The 13,983-nt window shown below is 34.4% G+C and overlaps 1 protein-coding gene across 2 annotated transcripts; it reads right to left on the reverse strand.

Moving 5' to 3' along the window:
• Window positions 1-1,037: 1,037 nt before the first annotated feature.
• Window positions 1,038-12,961, reverse strand: LOC140773605 (uncharacterized). 2 transcript variants are annotated; one of them, XM_073116248.1, is made up of 13 exons: window positions 12,573-12,961; window positions 12,414-12,466; window positions 12,248-12,328; window positions 12,047-12,120; window positions 11,873-11,955; window positions 11,496-11,599; window positions 10,869-11,011; window positions 10,740-10,787; window positions 9,198-9,250; window positions 7,857-7,941; window positions 7,691-7,757; window positions 7,483-7,593; window positions 1,038-1,618 (listed from the first exon to the last, which is right to left on the reverse strand). In XM_073116248.1, exons 1-13 carry the CDS (start codon window positions 12,854-12,856, stop codon window positions 1,536-1,538), a joined length of 1,269 nt encoding a protein of 422 aa, XP_072972349.1. In that variant the 5' UTR covers window positions 12,857-12,961; the 3' UTR covers window positions 1,038-1,535. The 2 variants fall into 2 exon arrangements, with proteins under 2 accessions (XP_072972349.1, XP_072972350.1); XM_073116249.1 differs by having other exon boundaries at window positions 12,414-12,463; window positions 12,573-12,960.
• Between the last annotated feature and the right edge of the window lie 1,022 nt (window positions 12,962-13,983).

Genomic DNA, 13,983 nt, shown 5'->3' on the forward strand with positions numbered 1-13,983 from the left:
CTTCGTTCCCTTCACAAATCTCTGTTGTGAAGACTCGAGTTACTTCACAAAGGTGACTGCTACGAAATAACAAAATCCTCACTATCACAGCAAAACATGCAGAGTTCAATTGAATATGTCACCGTAGATATTTGCTATCTACGGTTTAACCTGCTTAACAAATATTATCTTCACCTAACCTAATTTAGATCGGACTAATGCAATCCGATTGCCACCGGTAATTACTAAACGAATTTTAATTTGATATGATAATCCATCACAAATCCAGTTGTATTTCGCGACACGAACATGACTTAATTCTTAATTTTACCCGTTTATTACAATGGTTAGTAATTTTACCTGATTATCTTTGTATATTTATTAAACGAGCTAAAACCAAACCCGATTAAGGGAGGGTTATTGTGTCAAGATTTACCACCCATATTTTAAATAAATTTGAGTTTAATATAATGGAAGTCATGTTGAATTGACCCACTTAATCTGATTATTACAAAAATTATATTTACATTTATTAGCTTAACCAGTTTTAATACCTAACATACATTTACCACTTAACTGACCCATTTGTAACATGAATAAATCTATTTATAACTCCAAAATAAACTAATTTATAACTCAAATAATTTATATAAATTTAAACAAATTATTACCCGATAATTCATTTATGATCTATTTAATAAATGGTCAATCTGTTTAATAAACTAATCGTATTCTTGTTGGCAATACATGTTTGCATGTCTAAAAATTTACTTGTTGTGACCATCTCTCTGGGACAGGCCGGAACAAATTTGGCTAGGCCGCAGCTTTTAGAAGCCCAACAGGCTTCAGCATAATTACGAAGTTATTTTTCGAGAAACCAACCACAAAGGATTTTGCAATAATAAATTTGGAAAAACCGATGTTCTGCACATGGGGCTTCTATAATTGAATTGCATTTAATTTTTCAATTTGTAATAATAAATTTTAATACGACTTTTTGCAAATATAAATTATATGTATTCTAATATAATAAATATGTATTTATAATAAAAGAAAAATATATGCACTTAGTTTATATGCTCAATCAAAAAATTAAATATAATTAAATTACAAAAATCTCTTAATTTATATGCTCAAACAAAAATATTAAATATAATTAAATTGCAAAAGTCCCTAGCTTATGAGTTCAAAGAAACTAAATTGGAGCTTTCTCACCCAAAGAAACTTGCATCTGTGAAGGCGCTACTTGCAACAATGGATTAACATCCTGCTTGCATGCCGAGTTCAATATCTAAGATATTATCTCCATGCATAGCGGTTCTCATGACCACCGTCTACAAAAGCAAGAAAATCATCGTCCATGGTGAACAGCCTATTTTATCTTCCCGGTCATGCAACTTCCAGGAACCAACAAGGAATAAGCTGGTCGAGCAAGATATCAGCCACTTGTAAACTGAGGCTTGTTTACACTACGCATGAAATCACATGGCAAATGAAACTAGCAGCTCAATGATGTTCTTCGGCTCCACCAAGATGATGTAATTCTACTTGTTATCCTATGCTTCGAAATTGCTGGTTGCTGCGTTCTCAACTTCTAGGGAATAAGGGAGCATCCAAACAGAAGCACAATTCTCATCACCTACCAAGCAGAACACAACAGATTATAGGATAAAATGGCAGGTATTAGAAATCAGATATAATACAGATGTAACAGCAGAAATTATTAAAATCCAACACATTGCCATCATTACCAAAAAATTACGCCAAACCAATACTATATACACTAGCTTTCAAAAAAATAGTGGTCTACATGCTGGCTTCATACAGAACTGTGAAATACAATATAGGGGGCTGCTCAAGTTTCGTAATATCCCATCTTAACAATCACGTCCCAGTCAATGGAACATTTCCCTCCATCTGAAAAGCTCACAGATGAGTGACTTTATAAAATATAGTTATTTCTTCTGCAACAGATTTGTTTTCTTGAATGAAGTGAATCCGTGTATCAGTAATTGTTGGGAATACCATAAGAATCTAGGTGAATGGAATACGGCGAAAGCACAAAAACAATCACACAAGCGATAAGATTTTTTCGTGGTTCACTCAACAAGAGCTATGTCCACGGTGATCCAGCCACCCGGTTTCACTATGTAGATCACAAGAATTAAATATATAAGAGAGAAATCACTTATAAATTAACCTAAAAACTCATTCTCTCTTCTCTCTCTACAAGCCTCACACCTCTATGTATTTACAACCCAGCCTCTATAAGATCTCTCACAAGCTTTTGTGGTATTAAGCTGTGTGTTCTAAGTTGTGTGATGATGTCTGAACACTCTCCTTCCCTCATATTTATAAGCTATCATAGAGGGAGGATATGAGAATATTAGGACAAACCATATAAAATATATTCATTTCCTAAAGACAATCTATAATGAAAAGTAACACTAATAGGAAAGCCTCCAATAAAAAATTGTAATTAGATTAGGATTCCCAAATAATTCCTAAAGCCTCTAAGAATCAACATAACAACTTTGATAAGTTCAAGTCTGATTAGGTCTCCACTTCGTAACAATTAATATATATCTCGTCTTGAGAACTCCAAAGATAAAGATTTTCCCTTACAATCCAGTTTAGGTTGACCATTGGGCCCAAATGAAGATTGAATACAAAATTTGCTGAACCAAGAGGAGGAGGATGGGATAGAAAGGTGGTTTCCGAGTTAGAGAGCCAGACCAAGGATCCAAGTTAGATCAATTCCAAATCTGATTGTTCAAAACAAATTGGGATCATCATTGGTTGAAACTGGTCGTGCAACTAGTATTAGCATGGTATCGGCCGGATCGGTCGATCATGCTCGATACGGGTCTGCTTTTATGAATTGGGTATTTGAACTAGGGGCATCAAATAATTAGTGTCCCCAAGTCTAGTGAGAGAGAAAACCCTCTCTCTCTCTCTCTCTCTCTCTCTCTCTCTCTCTCTCTCTCTCTCTCTCTCTCTCTCTCATCTACTCCGACGGCCACTCGATGCAGATCCGAGAAATCTTGACATCCTCCGACTGAGACACAATGACCAAGGATATGTTTTTTTTTCCTTTCCTCTCTCCTCTGACTTTCGACAAGCCATCTTTCTATTCTCTCTCTAGCCTCTGCCTCTATATCTTTCTTCTGCTCTCTTCCTCTCTCTCCATCTCTGATATTGCAACAAGTCTCCCTCTCGATCTCTTTCTTCTGCTCTCTTCCTCTCTCTCTCTCTCCATCTCCATTATTGCAACAAAAAGTATGTTGCAATAACATAGATAGAGAGAGAGAGGAAGAGAGGGAAAGAAATAGGGGATTGTTGGAGAAGGGAGGAAGAGAGATGAAGTGGGAGAGAGCCCTATTTCTATTTTGCGACAGTAATAGAGAGAGAGAGGAAAAGAGGAAGAGAAGGAGAGGCTAGAGAGAGGGGGTTGACTGATGAGAGAAAGAGGTGGAGAGTAGGGAGGAAAGTAAAAAGTAGAAAACAAAAAAACCTTGAGGTAGAGGCAGAGAGAGAGAGAGAGAGGAGAGAGAGAGAGAGAAGGTTTCAATTTTTTTGAATTTAAAAATATCTTGTCTTTTATTTTTTATTTTATTTTATATTATTTTGTCTTTTAGTTTTTGAATTAATTTTGAATTTGCTTCTTGTTTTGATTTAGTTTACATTGAAAATTAAAATGTCACAAAAAAAAAAGTCACACTATACCAATATTGAGTAACAACATTGCAACACTATTGGGAAAATAAAAGATATGTCAAACACAATTAGTGTGGAAAGAAAATGACTAGCTGTATCAACCGTATGAAAGAATATTTGGCTGGAAGATAAGAAAATATAGCAGTTTGCATTCAAGCGGTTATAAAAATTAGAAATCAGATATTGACTCATCTAATAGATAAAAAAATATAAACAATCTGTACAACAAAGAGAGATAATGGTTTGTCAAAAATTAATATATATACTTGAAAACATTGATGATAATAGTAGTGAGCATAGTGAGGATGGTGAGAGGAGACAAATAAGGAGTACAATAAAAGTAAAAACATGCAAAAATGGAGATAAGAAAAAGCGATGGTGGTAGCTATCAATGATTTATCTCAATTCACTTACAAAGAAAAAGAGAATATAAGGGTAATAGTTCTATGACTGCTCGTATTATAGCAAAGTTTGAAAATATTGAACTAATGAATAAATATCTTCAGAAACAGGCCCATACACAGATAACTCTCCAAGGGACAAAAAAAATACAAATTAGCACATTGACAGGGTTTTATCTTTTTTTTTTTTCTATAACAATAATATATTCAATATAGCTAATAGTAAGGTTTCGAAACTTAGTATTGGGATCAGGATCGATCATTAGAATAAACGATGTATCGACCGTAACGGCTGTATCGATCGCCCATATCGGATCAGACTATTTTTAATTACGTAAAATTCTAAATATTATTTAAAATACAAAGAAATTTATAAAAATTTATAAAAAATAATAGAAAATAAAAAAAATAAAAATTAGTCATATATGAAGCTTAAAAACTAACAAAAAAAACTCACTCAAGACTATAATAAATTTTGATTTGAATTAGATAAATTTTTATACACGTAAAATATTATTGCAGAAAAACATAAAGAAAGAGATCTCTCTACACTATTGTTCTGCAGTAGTAAGAAAAGATGAGTTAAAAAGTGAGTGAGAAAGATGGAAAAGAGAAATGAGAAGAAAAAAAACTCATAGCCTAAGGGGCTCGCCGGATCGACCGCCAAATGGGCTCAATGAAGTGTGAGTGAGAGGAGAGTGTGTGAGAGATAGAGGGTAAAAACTAAAACTTTAAAAAGAAGACAGTTGATGACATTAATTACTATTGTCTCTTAGGTAAGATATATTTTAAGTTCAATTTGAATTTTAAAAAAAATTAATTTTAGCCGATATTGTTGTTTTCAGCCAATACGACCAAGTTTCAACCGATTCGGCCGAGACGGATCGGCCAATCCAACTTGGGGTCGGCCGATTTTGGGATCCATGGCTAATAGTCTTTATTATCACACTATTATAGATAATATATAATAAGTATGGCCTATCGTTCTACCTCTTAGTTCAAATGATATTACTACTAAATATTTTGAGTCAAAAGTGAATAAGCTTCACACTTACATTGAAATATTTAAAAAGTAGTCATAAATTTAATTATACACTGATGTGTGATTGGTGGACTACACCAAATAGAAGAATTATAATTAATTTATTAGTGAACTCAAGCATGTGAATAATTTTTTAAAATCTATTAGTGTTGTCGCTTATTTCAAAATTGCAGATTAAATTTTTTGATTGATAGATAGAAGAAATAAGTAAAAAAAAAAAGAAAAATTCAAAATGATTACTTTATAATGCTATGTTACAAATCAGACTAAAGAGAGGTTTAGATTAGGTATTTGGATTGAAGGAAGTTATTTAATGGTGATGGAAGGAATAAAAGTGGAATGCATATAGTGATAGGAATATATGCAATTTGAGAAGAGATCGAATGAGGGGGGAGAAGAGGGTCACTCCTAGAAAAAGCAGGGCAGCGACAGACGAGGGAAGGATCTAACCAATATCAGCTAGTAGTCGACGTGAAGTTAGGGCACGAAGAGGAAGAGAAAGGAAGGGAGATAGAGAGAAAGAAGATTCATTTATAACATAACCTAACTAGAGTGCACTCCACAGTACTTAGAGGCTACTCTTTTGACCCAAACAATAAAAATAAATCCCTAAAATCCAAGCGTTTTAGCTGCGGCGTGTTCGAACGCGCAAATTTCATTCTGTCTTTGTGAATGCTTGCAGGCGTTTGAACGGGCCTTGGTGAATGCATGCAAGCGTTCGAATGATGCGTTTGAACACAAGTCCTTGGCGTTCGAACGCCCCCCGACAAAAAGGCTTAATTTTCAAGTAAATATAATATGATCCAACTCTAGTTGTATCATGCTACTGGACAATTACTTATGATGAAGAAATATCATTTGTATTAGACATTATATGCTACACAATATCTTAATTTTATGTTGAAGGGTATTATCAAAGATTCTGAAATTAACATAGTCATACACAAATGTCAAAGATTGACAAATTTTATATATAGTTATAATTGAATTCTTAATTTACTTAGGTAGATGATTAGTGTAAAAGATCATTAGACCCATCTTCATCAGATATGTCACTCATTTTTTAATATTAAAAAATATCATGAGATACAAGGACGATACTATGCAAATAAGATAACTTCTCGAAAGGGGTACTTGCTTAAGTGGTCTAAAAAAATTAACATAAAATCTAAAAATCAAAGATCATGTGAAACTTGGGTTATTTGCATGAGAAACACACATAATTTTGTTTTGCTTTTCCTCTCAGTTAGGCATTTTTTTCTTTTATATTTACTCTTTAGCCACTTGGTGCTTCATTAAATACTGATGAGACACTATAAAGAGAGAAGTGTTCTCGTACTTTTCTTCTTCTTTTTCTTTTTTTATCTCATGTGATAAAAATATTATTCTACTCTTCTTTTGCTTCTTCTATCTCTCTCCTTTCTCACCTTATTTGCTCCCTCTTCTTCCACTTGAAATAATTCTATACAAACCTCATATACAAGAAAAATGTTACTATATGTGTTGTATTCAATACATCTCTTCCTAAAGTTATCTATTTAAGACATTTATATAAATCTATAATTCAATGCTTTTTTTTGTTCTTCATTTTATTGCACTGTTTTACCTTTGTAAACAAAAAGTGAGAGAGGCTTGAAAGAGAGTGAAAGGAAGTGAGAGAGAGGAGCAGTGGAGAACTGTCCGTTGTGGGAGAGAGACTGCGAGAGATCGCGGCATTGTTGCTGCTGGCCGCTCTCGACTTTGCTGTGCGAGAAACTAGTTGCCGCCTTCATGGAAGGAATCTTTTTAGGGTTCATCGGTGTGCTATCGAGAGAAAGAGATAGCAGTGAGCGAGAAGAGAGTGATCATGTTAGGCTTTTTTATATATAGCTTACTTATTAAACTTGATCCGCTAAAAAAACCTGATCTACTAAAATACCCAACCTGCTAAACTATCCGCTTAAATTTTGGGCGAGCCGAAGTGCTAGCACGCCTTGTCGGGGCTGCCTAACCCCTCCAAGGCGTCCCCCCCGCCATTCACCGACGCATTTTGGCTAAGCAGGGCAGCTGCCTTTTCCGCTATTTAATACACTGTGATAAACTATAAATATATAATACAAAATACTACAAGCAAAGTGACATCTATAAAAATCTTCCAAGTGGAGGAAAATGAACTAAACAATATTTGTTCTCATGAGTACGAGGGAAATAAGAGAAATGGATGTAGCCTACAGGATATAGAAAATTAACATGCTACATATGGAAGTAACAGAATTAATAAGTGCAATGAGGCAAAGGAGATTTTAATTAATCCTGCATACAAAACAAGCTAAGAACTTGCAAGATAATAACAATTTGTTTTACCATGGAAAGATAAATTCTCCTCAAAATTGTCTACAATTCTGAATCTGCGGTGTCCAGATGAGGATGCAGCCAAAGGAAGAGAGGGATGAAAAGAGAATCCATTTATGGTATCTAAGAATAAAAAGAAATTAGATTTAAATGGAATGTAAGAAAAGAAGATTCTGCTTGGCTAGACAACAAAAACAATGTGCCATGAAAGAGAATGTACCAGATGCAGCTTGGAAGGCTGTTATCCATTGCCCACTTTGTAGGTCATAAACATGGACAAGACCGTCCTGCCATCATGCGATAACAGAATCTCAGAGTATTTGTTAGCTAAATAAAAGCAATCTGCGAGAATAGCAAAACCCTAACCAGGAAAAGATCGGGAGTACCTGTCCGCCAGTAGCAAGGTGTCTCCCATAAGGCTCAACATCAAATGCTATTCTCTGATTTGTATTTTCAGATGATCTGTATAACCTAATCACAGGATCCATAAAAAAATTCTTTAGGAAAATATTGATCTAAGAAAAAAGATTAAAAATGATTAGATTAATACATAGTTACTAGAACCGAATTGAACCGGGCGGTTAGACTAGACCGAAAAAACCAGTTAACCCATTAATAACCAGCCAACCCATAGGTTCAGCTAGTGAACCGTGCAACACTGACAAATTTTTGCAACTCTCATTCTTCCAAAATTACCTAAAAATACTTAATGTTCAATTATTTAAATATTTAAAATATTTCTAGATAAACTAGCAGCTAGATTGAGTGACCTACTGGTTGAATCAATTACCTAATGACCCAACCTATAACCGGGTCAATATTTTGTCCAGTTCTCATAATTATGAATAAAAAAATATTAGTATGCTTAAAAGTAAAATTAAACAAGCATGATATTACTCCATAATCCTGATGACAGTAGACAGTACATAAGAAATAGAAGTATCACTGAAAAGTGAAAATTTAAGACAGCTATGTTTTGATCTTGTGAAAAGAAGGTAGTAGTTTCAAATCTACCAATAATAGATCAATTAGTTTAACTTTAACAACAGATGAATGTCTCCACTTTCCTGCAATCAGGCCTTTGGCTTACATTATGCAATTAGTGCTTATAATTAAAGCAAAAGTAACACCAAAATTATTTAATATGGAATTGCTTCAAAATCTGTTAAAATTTTGCACTTTAAATCATTGCTGGTGTGCCTTCATGCCTTTTCCAGTGCCTTGGCTGTTAGGGGGTTCCTCTTCTTACGGCCTTGCTCTGACAACCTTGAAATTGCTCAGTGAAACAAATACAGATGACCTCAGCACATGAATTTTAGGCATAAATTATAAACCTTGACTAATGAACAGACCTCAAATATAAGTTTCCTAAATTGAATTAACATGAATGAATTGGACCCAAAAACAATACTAGCTCATTATACATGTAGAGTCTTTCAATTTAGATCAGTGGATACAAGATGCCTAGGAGTTGAATTTGGTAAGAAAAAATGAGGCCTCAATTACCTTGGAAGGATATAAAGTTATTAACCCAGCTAAACACACAGTTTACATTACACAAATGTAGAAGAATGATGTTTGTGAAACAGGAATACATATTTGATGCCATTTAAGAATAAATTTGTTCTGCAGAAAAAGGATTTAATTGATGAGGTAATTGAATAAATAATAACTAAAGATGAATTCAGTAACAAGTGAGGAAGCCAACATTTTACTGTGAAACTTACTTGTAGACAATGTCCACAGTGTTGCGAATATCCCAACAAAGTATGTATGGATCCTAAGAATCATATGAAAAACAAAATCAGCCTTCTATCTGAGATATCCTGATTACTGTAAGAAATCCACCTAAGTAGCAAACCAACTCTTGTCAGTATAAATCTAAGAATTTTCACAAAACTGTCAAATTATCTAATCAAATAAACAAGGTAATCAAGGTTCTAACTGTCGGAAGGTCTTATCCATGAGCTATGTTAACTTTGTGGAGTAGGAATTAGGAGCGAAAATGGATTGAATATAGATCGAATAGTTGCTTAACCCACATCCGGATCCATATTTAGGGCCCGGATATGGATATTGGACAATAACAAAATTTAAAATCATATCTGAGCTATACAGATACAAATAATTTTCGGATATAAAATCGGATATTAAAGAGATGTGGCTAAAATTTTAAATGAATTATGACTTATCTTTTGGAGACAATTATTACAAAGTATTAAGAGTTTAAAAATAAATAAATTTTTTGCATGTCAAATATATATAAATCTTTCAAAATCAATCTCTACAAATAATATATAACACATTATCAATAATCATATCAATATTTACTATTAAAATAAGCAAATTTAAAACTATAAATTATTAAAAAAAATATGCGGGTAAATGATAGCCAATATTCGTATCTGAAAAGTTATATGTAACATGTATCAGAGTTTTTTACCCTTATTCGAATTCGTTTATTTATAAAAATCCTACCTATATCCGAATCCAAATCAGGTAGGAATTTTTACCCAAATCCAATCCGAATCAAGTCAAAGTTAATTCAACCCGACCTGTTTTCACCTCTAGTAGGAATACATAAGCACAGATACATGTCTCTATGTATATTCAAACTCCATCTAACCTCTATCATAGACCACTTATTCTTCATAACCATTCTCTTGCTAAACTCAGCACATCAATGATGACCTTTTAATGGGATATTAGAGCATGAAAGAGAACCATATGATGGACCATCATATTTCTAAGTTCTTGATGAGAACTTTTTGAACACTCCAAATTTTCTCCAGTATCTTGCAGCATCATATTTAGATTCCCTTGTCAACCTGTCTATCCATATATATTGATTCCATCAAGCCATTATATGCCACACCAATTACAGTCTGACCCAACGTAAAAAGATTTGTCTTTTGGTAAGATTGCATCTGCCTGCATAATGAACATGCCACTCCCACTTCAAGCAGCAGGTGTTTCAATTGCAAAGTAAATCTGAACAACCAAAGAAGAACTCATTTCTAAAGATTGTTCAAGTAGCATCATTCCTGACAAGTTCCATATTTCCATTGACGTTTCAAACTAGCATCAATAAATATTAGCTGATAACGACGTCAAATAGGAAACAGCTTGCACATGTTGAAGAAAATCAAATATCAAGTAGAGGACAGATGCAAACTTGAGGTCAACATGCAAAATTAAGTAAAGAATTATGAGAATGTTGGCAAATATCAAGTAAACAGATAATTGGAAACCCTAAGTCCTCAGATTACCTTTCTTCCTCCAGTATATAAACAGGTACCATCTTTTGAGAATAGGACCTGAGGATGATAACTAGTTTCAATCATCTTAGCTTCATATTTTTCATGGATGTAACTCAAACACAAGAATGGACTTATAACCTGTGTAACACCACCTGCTTGTCCATGTAAAACATACAAAGGCTCCATATTAGCCTCTGCATACACTGCAGTAGTCTGGCTATATGAACCAACAGCAAGCATCCCACAGTGAGTAGGACTAAAGGAGATTGAAGATACTATACCTATGTCAAAATAATTTTGAATCAATTTCATTTTAACAAACTAGCACACTGCCAATGCTGAAGAGAAGATAAGTTCAGTAGAATCACTGCCAAAATAGATAAAGAGACAGATGCATGAAGTACGAAGTTTGCTCTAGATCTGCTTAGCATGAATAATCATGTATCCCAAGTAACCCAAATTCAATATCAAATAAATGAAAGACCCAATTCACAGACTGTATAGGCATACTAGGATGTCTTTCACTCTTTGGCATTCACATAAAACGAAGATATATGTTCAGTATTCAAGGGACCCACAGAGAGAGATATTGAATATATGCATCTGCGGTAAGAGGTAACCATTAGAACATTTGCAACACATTCAATCAACCTGTTTAAAAATCATGCTAAGGATCTTCCAATGTTACATCTATGAGAATCCACAGTTCGACATCTTATATCCTTCCTACTTTTAAAGTACTACACCAGCTTATGTAAAAAGTACCTGATGGCCCATCATTGCCTTTGAGAAGAGAATACTGTTCAAAATCGCGACCAGGGCGATGTACATCAAAGATCCGTATAGATTTGTTGTATCCAGCAAAAAGCCTATAAAAGAACATATCTGCCATTTTAATAGAAAAGAATATACTTAAACACCATGTATTTAGACGTGCATTAAAGATTTTGTCTACCCTGCTACTATTTTATATACTAGGTTTAAAATATGCTAGATATTTTCTGATATATCCAGCTTCCATATCTTAGATTTGTTGGATACAGACTTACATTCCCCTACAAGTTGCATCAACTTAGAGCAGCAAAGAAAGATGGAGAAAGAAAATGACAAAGTGTGAGCAAAGGGAAGTAAATCTCTTCTACTTGGTTCCAGAGGAGTTGAAAGAGACAGAAAGCGCAGCTGTTATCTCATCCATGGCATCATAGGCCCTGTAGGTGCAACGAAGCTGCAATTATCATTGCAGAATATCAATAGTTTATTCAACCGAAAGGAGAAGACTAGAAATATGACATTCCTACTATGAAGTTTTCACACACCTGACCAGTAACAGCATCCCACAGATGAATAGGATGGTCACGAGTAGTGCTTGCAAAAACGCAGGTGGTTGGATCTACAAAACAGCAAGGAACGTCATCACTCGTCAACTTTTATCTAGCACTGATGGGAAACTGGAATCACACTATACTCAGGTTCTTATTATTATTATTTTCTCTTCCTTTATGAAAAAGATGAACAACCTGATACAGACATGTAAGGGTACCAGCAGAAGTCGTAAACTGGCTCAGCCTCACTCACGATGAGATTCGCGACATAGGAATCTGCAAGGTCGAATAGTGCATCAGCTACAATTTTAGTTTTCGTAGTCTACTAGCAGCGGAAGCGAAATAAAACGCCGCACCGTACCTTCGCCATCTACAGCTGCATCGCGCTCCACATGGCAGGCAGTCTCTGGGCTGCTTTTGGTAGAAAGAAGACCGAGAGTGACGGATACATACGAGTAAGTGTAGGAAAGCGGCAATCTCGGTTGGCGAATGCAAATGGTGGAAGAGGGCTTACACTTACAGGCAGAACAAGCGGAGGGTGTTGTCGTCGGAGCTGGTGAGGAAGCAGGAGCCATCAGGGGACCACTTGACACCTTTGAGGAAGTTATTGTTGTCGCTAGGGTTAGAGGTTCTGGTCTTCGTCCTGAATTGGCGGCTGAAATGATACAACCTGCGAGGAGGGAAATCGAATCTGAGCAGGGGCCATGGCTCAACAACACCGGATTCTTTCTCCTCTTCTCTCGCCTCATCTACTATTTGTCCTCGCTTTTCCTCCTCTATCTCTTGCGGGTGTTCCGCTCCCATGGTCTCTACGAAGAGACCGTCACCGTGGGCAATCGAAAGCTGATCGACTATGGGGGAGAGCGGGCAGTGATGTGGCGCCGAACCCGAATGACCGAGTCCACAGGGCTTCAAACCCTACCCAGAGGGCGACTAACGTGAGTAAACACGTGACATGATAAGCCCATTCCTCCTTTCTTCAACCCTTTTTTTTTTTTTTTCCTGTTTTCTAACGGGGTGAGAGCCAGATCGAGGGTCATCAAACTATATTTAGATTCATATTTTATGATAGGAATATAGATATTTGACAGATAATAAAATATAAAATTACATCATAACTAAATGAATATAGAAACTTAACAGATAATAAAATATAAAATTATATTATAACTAAATAGATGGATATTTTTTGGATATGAATTGAATATTAAAAAAATACAAATACCAATGGGATACAATATTGAATCTTTATCGAATAAGAATGCATACGGATATAAATATAAATTTATTACTTAGCGTTTATACATAGATCATTTAGATAATAAAACTATAATTCGCTACAACAACATAAGACCACCCATTCTAAAATATAATAAACTTGCATCTATTACAAAAATATAGGATCACCTGTGTTCATGATTAGATATAGTAGAAAAGAGAATAACATTACAGTTTACTATAATATAAAACCATCAATTTCAAACTAGTAGCTAGTGTAAAAAAATAAGATCATCATGTTCATGTTTAAATATAATAAAAATATGATAACGCTACAATTCACTACAAAAAAAGGATAATACTATAATTAACTACAATTCGCTGCAAAAAGAGGATAACACTACAACTAACTATAATTCACTACAAAAGGAGGATTACCATGATCAACTTTAATTCACAACAAAAGGAGGATACCTATAATCGACTATAATTCACTACAAAAAGATGATAACACTATAATTAATTAGATTATAACACAACCAATTTCACTATAATTTCATAACATTTTATGATATATATGTTTAGATATAACAAAAGAAGGTCAATGTTTTGTTCACATAGTAATAATAATCATATTATACCAACACTTAAAAAAGATAACGCAAGTATAATAGTTAAACTTAAAAAGGCTAATGTTCCAAAGGGACATCAAT

This window comes from Typha angustifolia, chromosome 13, assembly GCF_048772165.1.
Source record: "Typha angustifolia cultivar Huaian chromosome 13, ASM4877216v1, whole genome shotgun sequence".
Lineage (NCBI taxonomy): Eukaryota > Viridiplantae > Streptophyta > Magnoliopsida > Poales > Typhaceae > Typha > Typha angustifolia.